The 17228-nt window shown below is 44.9% G+C and overlaps 1 protein-coding gene across 1 annotated transcript in view; it reads left to right on the plus strand.

Annotated features, from left to right (window-relative positions):
* Positions 1–2241: 2241 nt before the first annotated feature.
* The window catches only part of DPYSL2 (dihydropyrimidinase like 2), a gene marked incomplete at both ends in the record, with an annotated part of 116490 nt that continues 101503 nt past the window's right edge, over positions 2242–17228 (plus strand). The window contains one exon of the mRNA XM_079706425.1: positions 2242–2595. Within this exon, the coding sequence (XP_079562551.1) occupies positions 2242–2595 (354 nt within the window). The remainder of the gene's footprint in view (positions 2596–17228) is intronic.

Below are 17228 nucleotides of genomic sequence, written 5' to 3' on the forward strand. Positions count from 1 at the left end.
GAGAAGATCTTGTCTTTTCTCACATAAAGATAGGATAAGTTGGAAAAGGAACCAAACATTCAGGTGGAAGACCCCACTGGAATTGTTGGATCATTTAACTAGATAGTTACCTTGGACAAAGCATCTAACTCTGTTTCCTACCCTGGAGCCCTTGAAAGTGGTTATAAGGAAGCACTCATGTCAGGGGGATGCTGGGAGTAGGAAATGAGGTAATTCGTGTGGAAGCCCTTTATTCAAAGGCAAAGCACATCTGGTGCGAAGTCCCAGTGCCTGCCTTTGGTTCCCTCATCCCCCTGCATGCGGACATTCCTCCCTCCTTCCTCCTCTCCTTCGTATCCGTAGACTCCTGCCCACCTATCATGGTGGGCTTATCTTCAAGCTGGTATTGGTTGTCCTCCAAATTGAACTCCATTCGCCCAACTATCCCTCACAATTGTGGAGGAGGGCAGGGTATCCGCATTTAATCCTGCCAGGGGCAAGGGAGGACAATGGTACAGAATATTCGGTTGCTCTGCCCGGCGCGACGCTCCTGCGGTCAACAGTTTCCCAGCCCAAACCCGCCCTGGTTACTGAGCATGCCCAGAGCTCCTATTCGAGCCAGCCAAGGGATGCGCATCATTTCTGCAGGGTTTTGCCACTGTGGAGAGAGGGGCGGGGCTGTAATCCACCCTGGACAGGGACTGAGACATGGAAAATACACGGGGATAGGAGTAAGCAATGGCGGACCCTCAGAGGCCGTGTTACTGTCACACATCAAGATGCCTTCTGATGCCACCAACCCGGTGGCTGTGGCCGATCTACTCGCGCAGACACACCAAGTCTCCATATACATCTTTCCCCTGCTCGGCCTCGCACAATTCAAGGCAATCATCACCCCATCGCCTTACCCTGCCCTAGACGCACGCGCACTAACGCCCCAGGCGCTCGGCTTCTGGCATCGGAGGAAACCCCGCGGCTCTGACGCAGTCCTCTACAGGGGCGGTGGAACGAGGTGGGGCGCCCCGGGCGCCGAGAAGGGCTGGAGATTTGGGGAGTGGGCTTCAGTGTGTATCTTTCCCCCTTCTTTGGCGGGGGAGCGGGACGGAAGATACCAAAGGAAGACATTCTGCTGGGCCCTGCTTGGCGCACTGGCACAATTACGGTACCCAGCGCCCTCGGGCAATATAGCGGGCCTGCGTCCTACCTCACGATACACCTAAGGGGCCGTGCTGGGCTGGAATTTGCAGACTTCACGCTTTGCTACACTCGCACAGAACGCAGACCTAGGTCTCTCTCTCCATACCCACCCCCTCCGTATTTGCTACGCCCCTGTGTCTCTCTCCGCCATGCTGCGCGCCCCCCTACCGCCGCGGGTGCAGTTAAGTGAGGGCCTTGTTTCAATCTCTGCTCCCAGTAGCCCACCAAGGCCCGTGGTTAGACTGAAGCTTTGGTGTCCGCACCTCGTATGGTCCCCACGTTTCCGCGCGGCCTGCGCCATGCCTCCCCCACCTTCAGCGCCGCCCCTTCCTCTGCCCCCCACGCCGGTGTCCTGGCGCCTGCCAGTGCGTGCCCCTTTCCCCATCCATCAGCTCACACCCGGGGTAAGAGGGAGGGAGCGCTCCCCACGGTGAGCCCTCATCGCTGGCCCACCTCCGCAATGCGGTGGGGGAGAGGCGCCTGGGCCAGGCAGGTCTGGGAGCGGGGCGCGGGGGCCAGGCACCGCGCCCCACGATCTTCGCCCCCGCGTGCCCTGCCCCCTACTCACCCTGGCGCCGAGAGCGGTCAGCGGGCCCTCAGCTCCGCATCCATTAGTCGGTGGTCTGGCAGCTTCACTTCCGGAGCGCGGGGCCCTCGGCTGCGCGGCCCTCCCCTGCCTCCCCGCCTCTGCGCCCCTCCCGGAGCCCCGCCCCGCCCCCGCCCCGCCCGCGCCTCCCTCCTCCCGCAGCTGCCGGGAGCTGGCAGCCTCTCCAGTCTCGCTGCCGCAGCGGCCACCCTCCCAGACCCAACTTTGCTGCTCGCCAGAGCTCGCGCGGCGGCGGCGGGGGGCGTGGGCAGGGAGGGGAGAAAGCGGGGTCAGGAGGAGGGACCGGGAGGGGTGGGTCGCTCGCTCGCCAGCCCTCCTTCCTTTCTGTACACCTTGCGGGAGGCAGAGAGCGGCAGCCGCGGCAGCAGCCGGGGGCTTGGTGCATAGAGACAGGCAGACTTAGGGACCGGCAGACGGACTGACGGACGGAGAGGACCCTCCCCAAGCCTCCCCACGCCATGGCTGAGAGGAAGCAGTCCGGGAAGGCGGCAGAGGACGAAGAGGTCCCTGCCTTTTTCAAAAACCTGGGCTCAGGCAGCCCCAAGCCTCGGCAGAAATTCTGTGGCATGTTCTGCCCGGTGGAAGGGTCCTCAGAGAACAAGACCATCGACTTCGACTCGCTGTCGGTGGGCCGGGGCTCGGGGCAGGTGGTGGCTCAGCAGCGGGACGTCGCCCACTTGGGCCCGGACCCGCAGCCGCCGTACTCCCGGCAGGGTCGGCGCGCCGGCGGGGAGCCATCTGTTGAATCGGGCCGGAAGGTGGAGATCCGGCGGGCCTCGGGCAAGGAAGCCCTGCAGAACATCAATGACCAGGTTGGTACGGGTGGGAGGCGGTGTTTGAGACAGAGGATGGGGCGTGGGGATCGCCCCTCCCTCGCCCCCTTCCAGTTCGGTGGAGAACCGAGGATCCCAGCGTGCCCACCGTCCTGCCCCGCCTCGAACATTGCTTCCCTGCATGTGCATACGCACCCCACCCTACCCGGCCCTGCGTGCAGGGTGCCGAGGGGCTCGGGCTCGCTGGTGGGCGGCTGTGTGCCCACAAAGGCTGCCCGCGCCTCCCTGGGCCTGGGAAGGAGGGGGTGGGGGTAAAGGATGGGCCTATCTCCGGCTGGGGGGGGGGGCGGTGGTGTCTCATGGTTGGAGGGGGAGGGGATGGGCCGCGGTTCCATTCTTCTTAAATCCTCCCGGGCGGCTTCCAATTGCAGCTGCGGCTGGCTGCCCCACCCTTTTTCGATGCAGCTCCGAGCGTGCAGTGGAGGGTTCGCGTACAGGCCGGCGGGCTCCCCGGGGGTCGGGAGGGGCGGGGGCCTCGACGGCTGCTCCCCGCCGCCCCCCGCGTGCTTTCCCAGCGCTTCTCCTCCGGCGCCCTCCGCGCTCGTGGCCCAAGCTCGTAGGCAAGGACCATGGTCAGCGCCTCCCCGGACCGCAAGGGAGAATCTATCTCAGCACCCTGACTCCTGTTCGCACCGCGAGAAGAACCCGAGAGGCAGTGGAGTCACGCGAGGAAACCGCGACGCTCCTAAATAGCCCATGTGGAGAACAAAGTTCCGCTAAGTATCTCAGCAAGGGTTTCCCAGAGCGCTCCCCCCGGCCACTATTTGGGAGGGGCTTTGGGGATGGGAACTGCGTGGATTATATTCAAAGGGTAAAAAGAAAAGAAAAGGGAAAAACCCTCACATTTTGAATAGGCTGTCACAGATGGATTAGGCCCCCCTATACTGTGTTAATGAGGAAACAAAGAAGACCAATTTGGTAAACCTAATTTCGGAAGACGTTTATCTCTGGCAAATATGTACAGTGTGCATTTTAAGTCTTCTCATACCACGTGTTTTTTTCTTTATCAGGGTGACCTTCATACTTGTGCAATTCTTTTCCCCTCAGCCTTAATTTCTCAAGTGATAAATTACAGTGTGAAAGGTTTCAGCACTTGTTTGCTGTTTATCTCCCATGCCCGTTGGGGAAGACAAGAAATCAATGATTGATTATTTATTGAATACCTATTGTGTGCCTTGCTTTTCTGGGTCAGGTGAAGGTTAGCTATTAAAAGTTCAAGGTGATTTCTTCTTAAGGGTCTTCCAGAGTAGTTGGGAGTGGTCTATACCTATCCACCGAGTGATAATAAGTGCATTTAGGTTGTAGGCGTACAGTGAAATCATCAGAGAACAACTAAGGGTTGATGACAATGGTCTGAACACGTTACTGTTTCGTGGTGTGGCACAGAGTTTTGCAGCTTTTGACTTCTATAGGATCGATTCTAGGAGAGACAAACCATTTGCTGTCACTTTCACATGACAGCTAATTACTTAATTGATTCCTCCTCCCCCAGCGCTGTCCTCTGATTTATACACATGGGAAGGAGGTACCTGCTACCCATACTTCACTATGAGTCAACTGGGAGAACTTAATCCAAGAAGTCACTTTGTTCCAAGTGATCAGACAATCAAAGTAAAAGTTCCTAATAATCTGACTTATACTGAAAGCTGAGTGATGTGAAATACACTGGGTGAGGACCACACCCAGTGAGTGATTGTGTAGCATACTGGTGTAATACCCTCATCTTCAACTCGTTGTGATGGTAATTCTAATGTCCTAAAGGAAGCAGAAAAATGCCTTGAGATAAGGAAGAACTCATCTAAAAAATGGCAGATCAGAGGGCAGAGGTTGAAAGTGACCGCCTTTATAATGTTGGCAGTGAATTACAACTCAAGTTGGAGAGGCAAAGTTTCACTGGGTTGAATAACACATCTCTTTTCCTGCCCATGTAGAAGCTTGGATGTTTGATCATCAGAGCTGCTTGTTTGCACGCTCTCTGAATTTAGTAGAAATTCTAAATTGTAGACCTAGGGCACGTGGAGGGGGAGATTGGAAGAGGAAATACCCAACCAATACCCCAGGCAGTTTTAGCCTCTGCAAACACACATTTGCTTTAGGTATCCAGTTACTAGTAACAGAGGGATTCTGGCTTGGTCTTTCGGCAGCCTTCCCTGGATTTTCATTTTCAATGTTGCCTTATCACATAACGGCTGTTCCTGTGGGATTTTTTTCATGCATGACTACGAGCTTTTACCAGGATTGGTCCGTTTACCAGGATCAGTGTTTGAAGATTTCATGTCTATACAAGAGAGAAAAGGAATTTGGGGTTGTGTATCTATCTCTATCTCTATCTCTATCTCTGTATATAGTAATGCTTATTTCCAAAAGCATGGTTGAACCCACCACTTTGACTGAATTGAGTAGCCATTACTTAGTTTTCAGCTAACGAGCAGGGTAACTGCCAGCATTCCAGGGCATTCCTATCTGAAGTCCTGGAACAGAGAGAGGTGGAGGAGAACTAGAGTGAGTGGATCCTGGGTTCCCTGACTCATGCCTCCCTCCTCCCCTGAATCTGTACTTACATGTGTCGTTATTGTATGGTCAGAAGTGGCTTTGTCCACCTGTCGCTCTAGAGGTCCTGCTGTTCTTCTAGCAAGGCTTTGGGAAGGGAGGGTACAGGCTTCCTAAGCTCAGACGCCACATGGCTTGTGGGAGATGAGGGGAGGTGGACCACCTGCATTTGCATTTGCAGGTGTGAACAAGTTGGCACCAGAAAGCAATGGGTGTGGCTTGGGCTGGGTTGGTAGATGGTGGTGAAAGGAAAGAGCCGGTATAGTGAATGTGGATGAGGAAGGCTATCTCATTACTCTCTTTTTCCTTTGTGTCCTTGGGGATGTCCACCTTGGGCTGCAGTGAGATTAAGTTGATCACCACCCGTGAAGGACTCTGAGCCTCTTAGAATAGAGAGCAGCATGGTTGGCCTAATTCTCCTGGCTAGTGCCCAGGGGTCCCTCCGCCTCCCTTCTTCTTCCTAGGAATTCCCTCCATTCCACCTCGGACACAGTTTAGCCAGAACCAGCTGTTCAGCCAGGGATACTGGATCATGAGCATCCCTTCCAAAGGGGCTCCCAGGCTCTTTTCCCAGCAGCAAACAACCTGCATAGACTAGAGTGTCAGGGGAGTGATTCTCCACTTCCCTAGGGCAGGTGCCAGTGAGTGACCTATACAAGAGGGCTGCTGAACTTGACAAAATCCCCAAGACTGTAAAATGTTTTCTGATAGTCCCTTCCATTCCATGCCCCCATCCCTTCTCCCCAGGTCGATTATCTTCCCAGCCCTAGATGCCCAGTGATTCTGCTGCCCTCTTACTGTTCAATGCCACTCCTACACCATCCTGATGATGATGCTTTTTCTAGATCTTTCTTTCTCCAAAAACAATGAGTTCTGAAATTACCCTTCTCCTTTCCCACTCTCCCCCACCCCACCTTCTCCCATTCAAAAATCTCTTCTTGGGACTTCCCTGGTGGTCCAGTGGTTAAGACTTCGCTTTCCAATGCAGGGGGTGTGGGTTCGATCCCTGGTCAGGGAGCTAAGATCCCACATGCCTCGCGGCCAAAATACCGAAACATAAAACAGAAGCAATATTGTAACAAATTCAATAAAGACTTTAAAAATGGTCCACATAAAAAAAAAATCTCTTCTTCATATTAATCTTAGCTAGAGAGAAATCCCAATGATTGAAGGCATCCATCTCTTATGTGAGTAACTGATACACAGGTTGTCCCCAGAGATACTTGTTTGATAATAGACTAGCCTGTTCAACAAAATAGATGTCTAGTTAGTGGGATGTGTGGTAGAGATTTGGCTAGGAGCCTAGAACAAGGGCATTAATTTGATATTTTAGAGGCCACATCATCTCAAAAGGGGAGACAAATATGAACATTCATGTGTCCTGGATTCCAAAATACCTAGGACCCATCTGGGTTCGAAGGAGGAGGGGTACTTGGGGAGGAGAAGGAAATCGTGATGATCCATAATTATTAGTTACTCTTGATTTCCCAAATGATCATATAATTAGTTAAATTTTAAAAGGTAATTGTGGTGAAATACACATAGTATAATATTTACCTTCTCAACCATTTTAAAGAGTACAGTTCAGCCATGTTAAATATATTCATACTGTCGTGCAACCAATCTCCAGAACTTTTGAATCTTGCAAAACTGAAACTCTGTGCCCATTAAACCATTAACTCCCTATTCCCATCCCCCCCAGCCCCTGGCAACCAGCCTTCTACTTTCTGTCGCTATGAATTTGACTCTTCCAGGTACTCCACGTAAGTGGAATCATAGAGTTTGTCTTTTTGTGACTGGCTTATTTCACTTAACATCATGTCCTCAGGGTTCACCCACGTGGTAGCCTGTGACAAGATTTCTTTCTTTTTCATGGCTGAATAATATTCCTAAAATCAGTTAAATTTTAACAAGTTCTTGATGACTGGAAAATTTGTAACTCAATTAATTGATCTGCAATGACCTCATTGTGAGAGGAAGTGAGAAGAATTACAGTTGGGATGAGATAGACTCACCCAGCCTGGGGCCCAAGGCCTGAGTGGAAGAAAACTCCTCCCAGCTAAACAGCCTCTTCCATTTTCCTTCCCTTGTAGCTTGAGGGTGGAGACGAGAATTGCTGTTACTGAACCTCCAGTGACAACAGCTGGCCATGACCTCTTGAACATTGCATGGTTCACAAACTTGTGGACCATGGAAATCAGGCACGGGCTGGGCATTTTCCCACCCTTGGTAAAGACAAGCTAAGTATTCTTATGGGTCCTTTGGTGACAGTGCTGCTCTCTACTTCTTTGAGAAAGAAGGGAGAGTCAAAACTGATCATGGATTCACATGTGTACTACCGTTGAATGTCTGGGCTTGAAAGAAACCTAATGATCACCTCCCTTTAGAGGTGGAGAAATCGATGCCCAGAAAGACTGTGGAACTCGGGTGACAGTCCCACAACTAGGACTGTCCCTCTCACTGCCCAGTCCCACTGCAGTCCTACACCAGTAAAACCTTGTTATTTATGTAGCACCGTATAACCCTAGAATGTATTTGTGGGAAGAGGTGAGCGTCACGTCCTACTAGTCCACCATCTTGATTGCTCCCTAGAATGTACATTTACGTTCTAGATCCTGTATTTTAGAATGTGTAGAATATATTATTTTAAAACTTGCCCCCAACCTTCTGATATAGGCGTTATTCCCTTTCTGTAAATAAGGACACTGAGAGGTAGTGACATTTCCTGACCTATTCCAAGGTCTTGTTATTTAGTAAGTGCTGGAAGTAGGATTTGAACCAAGGTTTCCTGACTCAGTCCCTTATTTCTTCTTGCAAGACACCACTCTATGACTCAGTTCCACGGCAGAAATAGTTAGTGAACTTAAAAGTACCATTTAGTTTTGTAGGCAAAATATTTCATATCCCATTAAACTTTATGTATTCTATGGGGTATGCCCTGTGTTAAATGCTTTATACGCATTACCTTTTAAAAAAATTTTTTATTGCAGTATAGTTGATTTACAGTGTTGTGTTAGTTTCAGGTGTACAGCAAAGTGAATCATTTATACATATACATATATCCTCTCTTTTTAAAAAAATTTGTATTGGAGTATAGGTGCTTTACAATGTTGTGTTAGTTTCTACTGTACAGCAAAGTGAATCAGCTGTACGTATACATAGATCCCCTCTTTTTTGGATTTCCTTCCCATTTAGGTCACCACAGAGCATTGAGTAGAGTTACCTGTGCTATATGGTAGGTTCTCATTAGTTATCCATTTTATACATTGTATCAATAGTGTATATACGTCAATCCCACTCTCTCAATTCATCCCACCACCACCCCTTTCCCCCTTGGTATCTTATCTTATTTATGCTAAGACAACTCTATTAAGCAGGTACTACTGTTATCCATATTTTGTAAAAGGAATATCTGAAGGTAAAAGAAACTTGCGAAGCAACTTGCTAACTAAAAGCCAGAGGCAGTATCTGAACCCAGGTCTATGACTAAAGCGCCTCTTAATCATTGTGATGTACTGAATTGCTTTCTGCATTAATTATTCCTTTCTCATTTTATCTCCGAAGAATTAACTATTGTAAAAATAGTTCTGAGTAGTTCTGAGAATCTATTTTTTTTGTTTCCGTTTTGCAATGTATTCTTTGAAGCCATTTATGAAAGAGACCTTTGATCTGTCTTTATGGATGTGCCCTACACTGCTGATATTCTGTCCATCATTTTTTTAAACACAAGACATGGCTTCAAATATCACTGGGACAGAGGCCAACCCTGACAGTATGAATGACATGCTTCTCTAAGATTAAAGCAATGTGATGACGATGTGATTTTCCCACTTGATGTAAATCATGAACTACAAGCAAATAATGAGGGAGTAAGTAAAAACACTGGCAGGTGTTTTGAGGGACACTTGAGTTGAGTTGGTTGCAGCCCATGGCCAAGGCTGGTAACTTAGACCAAAAGCTGCAAACAAATAGTGCCTTGAAGGGAAAACACCTGGTCTTGAAGGTGGCTTGGGGTTTGCTTTTGAGGCATACAGACAGCTTGCCTGGGCTCTGATTCCAAGGCAGCTCCCTTGTGGAAAGAATTCTGGGCTAGGAGTCAGGAAGCCCAGCTTATAGTCCTGGCTTTGTCTTCACAAGCTGTGCTATCTGCACAGTCACCTACCTGGGGCTGTCATTGGGCCAGGCCTTAATCTCCTTCTCCCATTTCCACTAAAGGCTCTGAAAGAAAGCTGTGCTATCCCTGGCTGTTCTTTGTTTTTTGTTTTTTTTTAATAGAGGTAAAATTCATGTAATAAAATTCTCATTTTCACCATTTTAAAGTCTATAATTCAGTAGCTTTTAGTACATTCACAATCTTATGCAATCATCACTACTAATTCCAGAACATTTTCATCACTCCAAAAAGAAATCCTGTATCTCTTAAGCTGTCACTTCCCAATCCTCCGTCATCCCAGCCTGTGGCAACCAACCATCTACTTTCTGTCTCCATGGATTTACCTGTTCTGGACACTTCACATAAATGGAATCATACAGTATGGCCTTTTGTGTCTGGCTTCTTTCACTTAGTGTAGTGTTTTCAAGGTTCATCCACATTGTAGCATGGATCAGCGCTTCATTCTGAACAATATTCCATTGTTTGTATAGACCAAATTTTATTTATCCATTCACAAGTTGATTGATACTTGGGTTGTTTCCACTTTTTGGCTATTATGAATAATACTGTTATTAATATTCTTTTAAGTTTGTGTTTGAACATATGTTGTTGGTTCTCTTGGGTGTATACCTAGGAGTGGGATAGTTAAGTCATATGGTAATTCTATGTCTAACTTTTGAGGAACTGCCAAACTGTTTTCCACAATGGCTGCACCATTTTACATTCCCACCAAAAGCATGTAAGGGCTTCAGTTTCTCCATGTCCTGCACAACGCTTGTTATTTGCTGATTATAGCCATCCTAGTGGGTATAAAATGGTATGCCATTGTGGTTTTGATTTGCATTTCCCTAATGAATAATGACTTTGAACATCTTTTCATGTGCTTATTGGTCATTTGTATAGCTTTGGAGAAATGTCTATTCAAATCCTTTGCCCATTTTTAAATTGAGTTGTTCGTCTTTTTGTTATTGAGTTTTAGGAGTACTTTATATACTCTAGATACTAGTCCCTTATCAGATAAAAGGTTTGCAAATATTTTCTCTCATTCTGTGGGTGTCTATTCATTTTTGATAGTGTCCTTTGATGCACAGAAGCTTTTAATTTTAAGTCCAATTTATCTGTCTTTTCTTTTGTTGCTCATGCTTTTGATGTTATATTATCCCTGGCTGTTCTCAAAACTGCTGGATCAAATGAAACCTGGCAAAGAAGTTCGAGGGCCTTGTTTCCTAGAATCGTATTCATGTAACTAAAGTCTGTTGTTTTATGGGAGCTTTGAAATTCATTTAGAATCGCACTTGCAACAGCACAGTATTCTTGAGGGCTTTGTGTACTGCCTAAGTCTGATCTTTCTGTCTCACAATCCTGTTCATATAAAGAAAATGCTTTCGTGTGTGTGTATTCGCACATATATGTGTGTATATGTATAAATATATTTTTTTAATGAAGTAGAAAATTTGTTTTCCAGACCAGTGATTTGGGAGTGGTAGGGATGGTATTAGGGGGGCAGTGACTAACAAGCTGAATTTAGGAAAAATAACTTTGAGAAACTCATTGAATTCAATTTTTATTTTGTTCTATTTTTTAGAAATAACATGACAAAATATGATGTTTATTGTGATTATTCTGATACGCAATTTAAAAAAAAGAAATCTTTGATAATCTTATTAGCTAGAAATAACCACTGATAGCATTTTGTGTATTATACAGCCTTGATACTCCTACCAAAAGTGAATGAGAAATACTGTTTTTCAGCATCCCTGACATCACTGGGTATTATAGTTCCTATAGATATTTCTCAAATTTATAGGTGACAAGTGTTATCCTGCTTTTTGCAGATTTTCCTATTCATGTATTCATATTTTAAACACTGAGATGTAAAAAATCATATATTAAAATGGATACATTTTAAAATCACTTGTTACACTTTTTTTCCTAGTTTGCACCTAATTTTTTTGACCTTTATTTTTTGACATCCAAATTTAAATTTTACATAGTTCAGTCAGTTCATCTTTTCTGACATGTTTTTTTTTTAACTTTCAAGATTTATTTACTTGTATTTTCTTTTAAAACCTTTTTAGGTTTTGTGTTTCTTTACATTTAAATCTGGCAATTATTTTTTGTCTATAACTTGAAGTAAGGTATAACTTAATTCTCCAAATAGTTAGCCAGTTTTCCTAATGGCATTTATTGAATAATTAATATTTCTTCACTTATTTTTTGTATACTCAACTTCTTATATATGTCTGCATGGTTTTTGTCTTCCTGCTCTGTTTCATTGGTTTGCCTTACTAATTTCGTAGTGATTCAATACCACTTTAGTTACCATAACTTTTTTAAAATTGAGGTGTAGTTGATTTACAATATTATATTAGTTTCAGGTGTACAACACAGTGATTAAAAATTTTTATAGATTATACTCCATTTATGATTATTATAAAATATTGGCTTTTTTCCCTGTGCTGTACCGTGACTTTTTTTTTTTTTTTTTTTTGCGGTACGCGGGCCTCTCACTGTTGTGGCCTCTCCCGTTGCGGAGCATAGGCTCCGGACGCGCAGGCTCAGCGGCCATGGCTCACGGGCCCAGCCGCTCCGCGGCATGTGGGATCTTCCCGGACCGGGGCACGAACCCGTGTCCCCTGCATCGGCAGGCAGACTCTCAACCACTGCGCCACCAGGGAAGCCCCGTGACTTTTTAATATCTTAATTTTCTTCATTTTTTTCTACCATTCAACTGCATTTTCCATGAAAGATATTTTCAGTTGCAGAAACCTGATATGATTTTTACCACAATTTTATTAAATTTATATATTGAATTATAAGAAATATTTATTTTTAAGATGGTAAGTCTTTCTACCTCAGTTTATATTGTTTTGCCATTTTTTCCTGATATTTTGCTTTATTCCTCTGAAATTTTTTGTTACATTTATTCCTAGATGTTTTGTAGTTTACATTCTGAATGACTCTTGAGTTTTAAATTAATTTATAATAGATTGCTTTATTGAACTCAGTTTGCGTTCTAATAGTTTTCAATTAATTCTTTTGGGACAGTTTAATTATCTAATATTAATTTTATACCTTTTTTCTAATGCCTTTGTTTATTATTTCTCTTCCTGGTCTGATTACATTGCTTGAACTCCTAGAACTATGTTGAATAATGGTGGTTTTTTTAGGGTTCCCTGTTTGATTTCTGACTTTAATGAGAATTGAATGAGTTGGGTTTATTACTTGCTGCAATGAGAGAGACCACACACCATAGGGAACCATGGGGCATCTGTAGGAGGGCATTAGAGAGAGATTTGGGCTTTGGTGTGGTGATTTTGGTGAGGGCCCAAGGAAGAGAGCATTCCCTCTGGACTGGGTGCTGTCATAAAGGGGTGACACTTCTGTGATTAGGTATCTCAATAACTCATCTCTAAGGGCAGATTAGACTGAAGCTAAAGCTGTGGTTGGTAAATAAGCAGGGGGCACTCATATTAATTCGGATGGGGGACTTTGGTATTTTGTGACTTGGAAAACGTTCATATTTTATCAGATGTGATTTTCTGGAGGGGTCTCGTCTTTATTTTGATCCATCCTGGTCACCGAGTGGCCTTCTCTGATACTGATGCTCTGTGAAATTTACATTTGACAAGAGATCGCTCAGGCCTTGCTGTGAGTGCCAGGCCATCTCTTGGCAAGCATTTTCTGTTTCTTAACATACTGTTAACATCAGGGCTTGGTGTGATAGAGTCTGTTCTTTAGTGTGTCATGTCTGTTTATATTTGAGAGATATCTTCCTGTCCTCCACTGAAGATGCCAAAGAGTTTCCTGAACTCCCCCTCCCTGCCCCCAGGAGGTAGTATCTCTTATTCCTTGTTCTGCAATAATTTTTCATAAGCTTGATATTTTTTCCTTTGTATTTATCTTCAATTCAGGTGAGGTTCCTTCAGAATTCATGTTTTTAGCAGATGAGTGTGTGAACAGTCTTTGGCCTCATTCCCTGACTGTGTGTACCAGTTGAATCTTTATTAGGCTTAGAGTTTGAAGATTGATTCAAACACTAACTTCTTGTCCAATTCCCATTTTCTGGTGCCGAAGTTGCAGACTTTGGCTTTCACTCTTCTGTTAAATTTCAAAAACAATTTTGGGGAACAACTTAAGGGATGCCAAATTTTTATCTTGCCAAAATAGGGACACCAAAAAAAAAAAAAAAAGCCCAGCATAACTCTGTAGTACCATCTTACAAAATGAAGAACATTTTTGCACTAAAACTAATAAAGAGAAAAATAACTCTAGAATTTAAACATATGCATAAATTGAGCTTTATGAAAAATTATATGTATTGTCCTTATTTTTCTCATTTTGACTTAGATTTGTGAACACCTTGCCCCAGGCAGCCTGGCATTGGCTGCCAGGCCAGCACTGGTTGAGGTGGCATTTCTCTTTTTAAAAAAATATATTTATTTTATATGGGAATAGAGTTGATTAACAACATTGTGTTAGTTTCAGGTGTACAGCAAAGTGATTCAGTTATACATATACATGTATCTATTGTTTTCCAAATTCTTTTCTCATGCAGGTTATTATAGTATATTGAGCAGATCCCTGTGCTATACAGTAGGACCTTGTTGGTTATCTATCTTAAATATAGCAGTGTGTACATGTCACTCCCAAACTGTCCATCTATCCCTCCCCCCAACCCTCCCCCCCTTGGTAAGGGGGCACCCCTGTTACCTGTCTGGCCTTTCCCGCACAGTCTCTTTCCAGAAGTTTTCACCTCTGTGGGTTAAAAGAGACATGACCTCTCCCAGGCCAGCATCGGCAATTGCTTTAAAATGCACCTGGGATTCGTTTCAATAATGTATGGGAAGACATGTGGACGTGGAAATGACTTCCATGAAGGAAGGAGTCTTTATTCTCACAGATTCTTAGAAGCAGGAGACAGAGCATGTATGCAGGGCTACATGGAGAAGCACCAGAGCCAGTCAGGAGGCAGTGGGAGTGAGGGGAGGACAGGGGTAAGAGCCATTATTCTGATTTCTGGGAAGGAACAGGCAAGGCAGGGTAAACAGGATTGGCTAGTTTGGATAACTTTAGTGGGCCCTGGGACATAGGGGCTGTCTCTAGTTGTCTGATACCTGATTAGGAAAGGTGATGTGGCCCTGAGTTTAAAAGCTTCAAAAAGGTGGCAGGTGGGGTTATGCATTCTGGATTGATTGGTTTGCATATGAAAGGTGCACTCCCAGAAAAGTCTAGGAATCTAGGAACTGGCTAGCCCTGGGAGGAGCAGTCTCTCCAGGGTCAACTAGGCCCCAGATGTCCAAGGACTAGAAATACAGAACATAAAAAGGCATGATTAATATAATAATACTAGCTGGCAACAGTAAGCCTAAGATTATTACAAGATTCTGGCCTTACGTTTGTGTCTGTTGGTCTTAGATTTATAGAATTATTGGGTGCTTCTGTATTTGTATGATCTTCATCACTATTTTAGTTGGAATGTTCTATCCGGGGTTTCTGACCTAATGCCTTTTTTTTTTTTTTTTTTTTCTTTTTTTGGCCTGCGTTGGGTCTTTGTTGCTGCGTGCAGCCTTCTCATTGTGGTGGCGTCTCTTGTTGCGGAGCACGGGCTCTAGGTGTGTGGGTTTCAGTAGTTGTGGCTCACGGACTCAGTAGTTGTGGCTTAGTTGCTCCTCGGCATGTGGGATCTTCCCAGACCAGGGATTGAACCCGTGTCCCCTGCATTGGCAGGTGGATTCTTAACCACTGTGCCACCAGGGAAGTCCCCTAATGCCTTTTTAAGTCTAGAAATCCATAATCTGACTTTTAGTTCTTTAAAAAAAATTTTTTTTAGTGAAGTATAGTTGATTTACAATGTTGTGTTAATTTCTCCTGTACAGCAAAGTGATTCAATTATATGTGTGTGTATATATATATATATACATTCTTTTTCATATTCCATAATCTGACTTTTAAAAACCTGATGCATGTTCAGAGTTATAAGACACCATCACTAAAAACAATAGAGCCAAAACCTGTCCATCACATTGCTGGGCTTTTAATTTATTTATATAAATGAACTACATTTCTTACAGGGCATATGATTATGCCAAAATTGGTAGTGAAGATGACTAGAAAAAAAAATTAACTGCAAAAAGCTATTATCTACAGCTCTGTTCACTAAATACCCTCCAACTGCAGTGACAGAATTAGCAAAAACAGGATTTCTGGGAAGGATCAGCTTTACCTCCTGACCGTAAATCATTCAGTGAGCATGCTAATCACTGCACTGTGGTCCTTAACTTAACAATGATACACCAGCAGAAGTATATCTTTAAAATGTTAGGGAATTCCCAGGCTGTCCAGTGGTTCGGACTCCACGCTTTCACTGCTGAGGGCCTGGGTTCAAGCCCTGGTCGGAGAATTAAGATCCCGAAAGCCACGTGGTATGGCCAAAAAAAAAAAAAAAAAGTTATTCTTGATATAACCTTCTACCGATCTGCGGCATTTTTGGTCATATCCTAATTAGGTGAGGACTCTGAAATGATCATGCAGTATTCAGGAATTAAGTCCTGCAGGGAATTATCTAAGTTTGGAGCCAGATAAAGCAATGCAGAGACATTTTATGAACTTCTTGGGCCCAGTAGGACTCTAGATTGCTTTTAGAACACTTAAGAATTTGACATTATCACCAGCTGGTTCTGTTTCTTTCCTTTTGGCCATTTAGTTAGGTAAGAAGATGTACTTCTGTGAGAAGACCAGTCTGGTGTTGTGTTTCACACTCAGTTCTTAAGGTTTCCTTGAATGTCACTGGAGAATGTAGTATGCAGAAGGTTAGGAGAGTTTTCCATGTTATGGAGAGTTTTTGATTATACCAGATGATGGCTTTGAGCAAGTCACCTATTCCTTTAGACCTGATTCCTCATTTGAAAAATGGACATCAAAATAGTGACCCTATGGGGTTACTGGGATGACTGAGTGGACTATTGTATGTAAAATGCTTGGCCTGTGTAGAGGCTCTGCAATCTTACGTGTTATTGTAAAATGAGTCTGGGATGGATGTGTGTATAAATAATTAGAGCACCATTTGATGAGGTCCATAGCAAAAGTATGGAGGCATTACTTGGAGCACCATGGTGGGAAGAGTTTATTTTCATTTAACTGATGGCCACAAACTGCAAATGGACATTCAACCCTTTTGAGTACAAAGACAAAGGCTCTACATCTCCTTCTCTCCACTCCAACACTCTTTCCTTCTGCCTTCTCTCAGTGGATGACTCCACCTTTTTTTTTTTTTTTTTTTTTTGCGGTACGCGGGCCTCTCACTGTTGTGGCCTCTCCCGTTGCGGAGCACAGGTTCCGGACACGCAGGCTCAGCGGCCACGGCTCACGGGCCCAGCCGCTCCGCGTCATGTGGGATCTTCCCGGACCGGGGCACGAACCCGTGTCCCCTGCATCGGCAGGCGGATTCTCAACCACTGCGCCACCAGGGAAGCCCACTCCACTTTATTTACTGGGAGGTAGTGAGAGGAGCAGATCTTCGGGGAGGAACTCACTTATTTTCTCACCTTCCATCACTGGGGCTGACTTCCCTTCCCCTCAGCTCACAGCAGAAGGAAGGTCCCTACTCTGCCCATGGCCATCTGCTCACATATGCCCTGAATACCATAGCTTACCCACTCTGGAAACTGTCTACCCCTATTGCCACCTACTGGATCATTTCCGTCAGCACAAACATCCTTTAACACCTCCATTCTAAAACAACAGAAGTAAAACTCATGAAATCCTCTCTTGACCCCATAATCCTCTCCAGATCCTGCGATTTTTCTACTCTTTTCTTAGCAAACTTTTCTAAAGTCTAATCTATATTTGCTGTTTCTGTTTCTTCCTCTCCCATTCACTGTTGTTAAAAAATGAACTTTATATATAC

Source organism: Hyperoodon ampullatus (assembly GCF_949752795.1).
Source record: "Hyperoodon ampullatus genome assembly, chromosome: 6".
NCBI lineage: Eukaryota > Metazoa > Chordata > Mammalia > Artiodactyla > Ziphiidae > Hyperoodon > Hyperoodon ampullatus.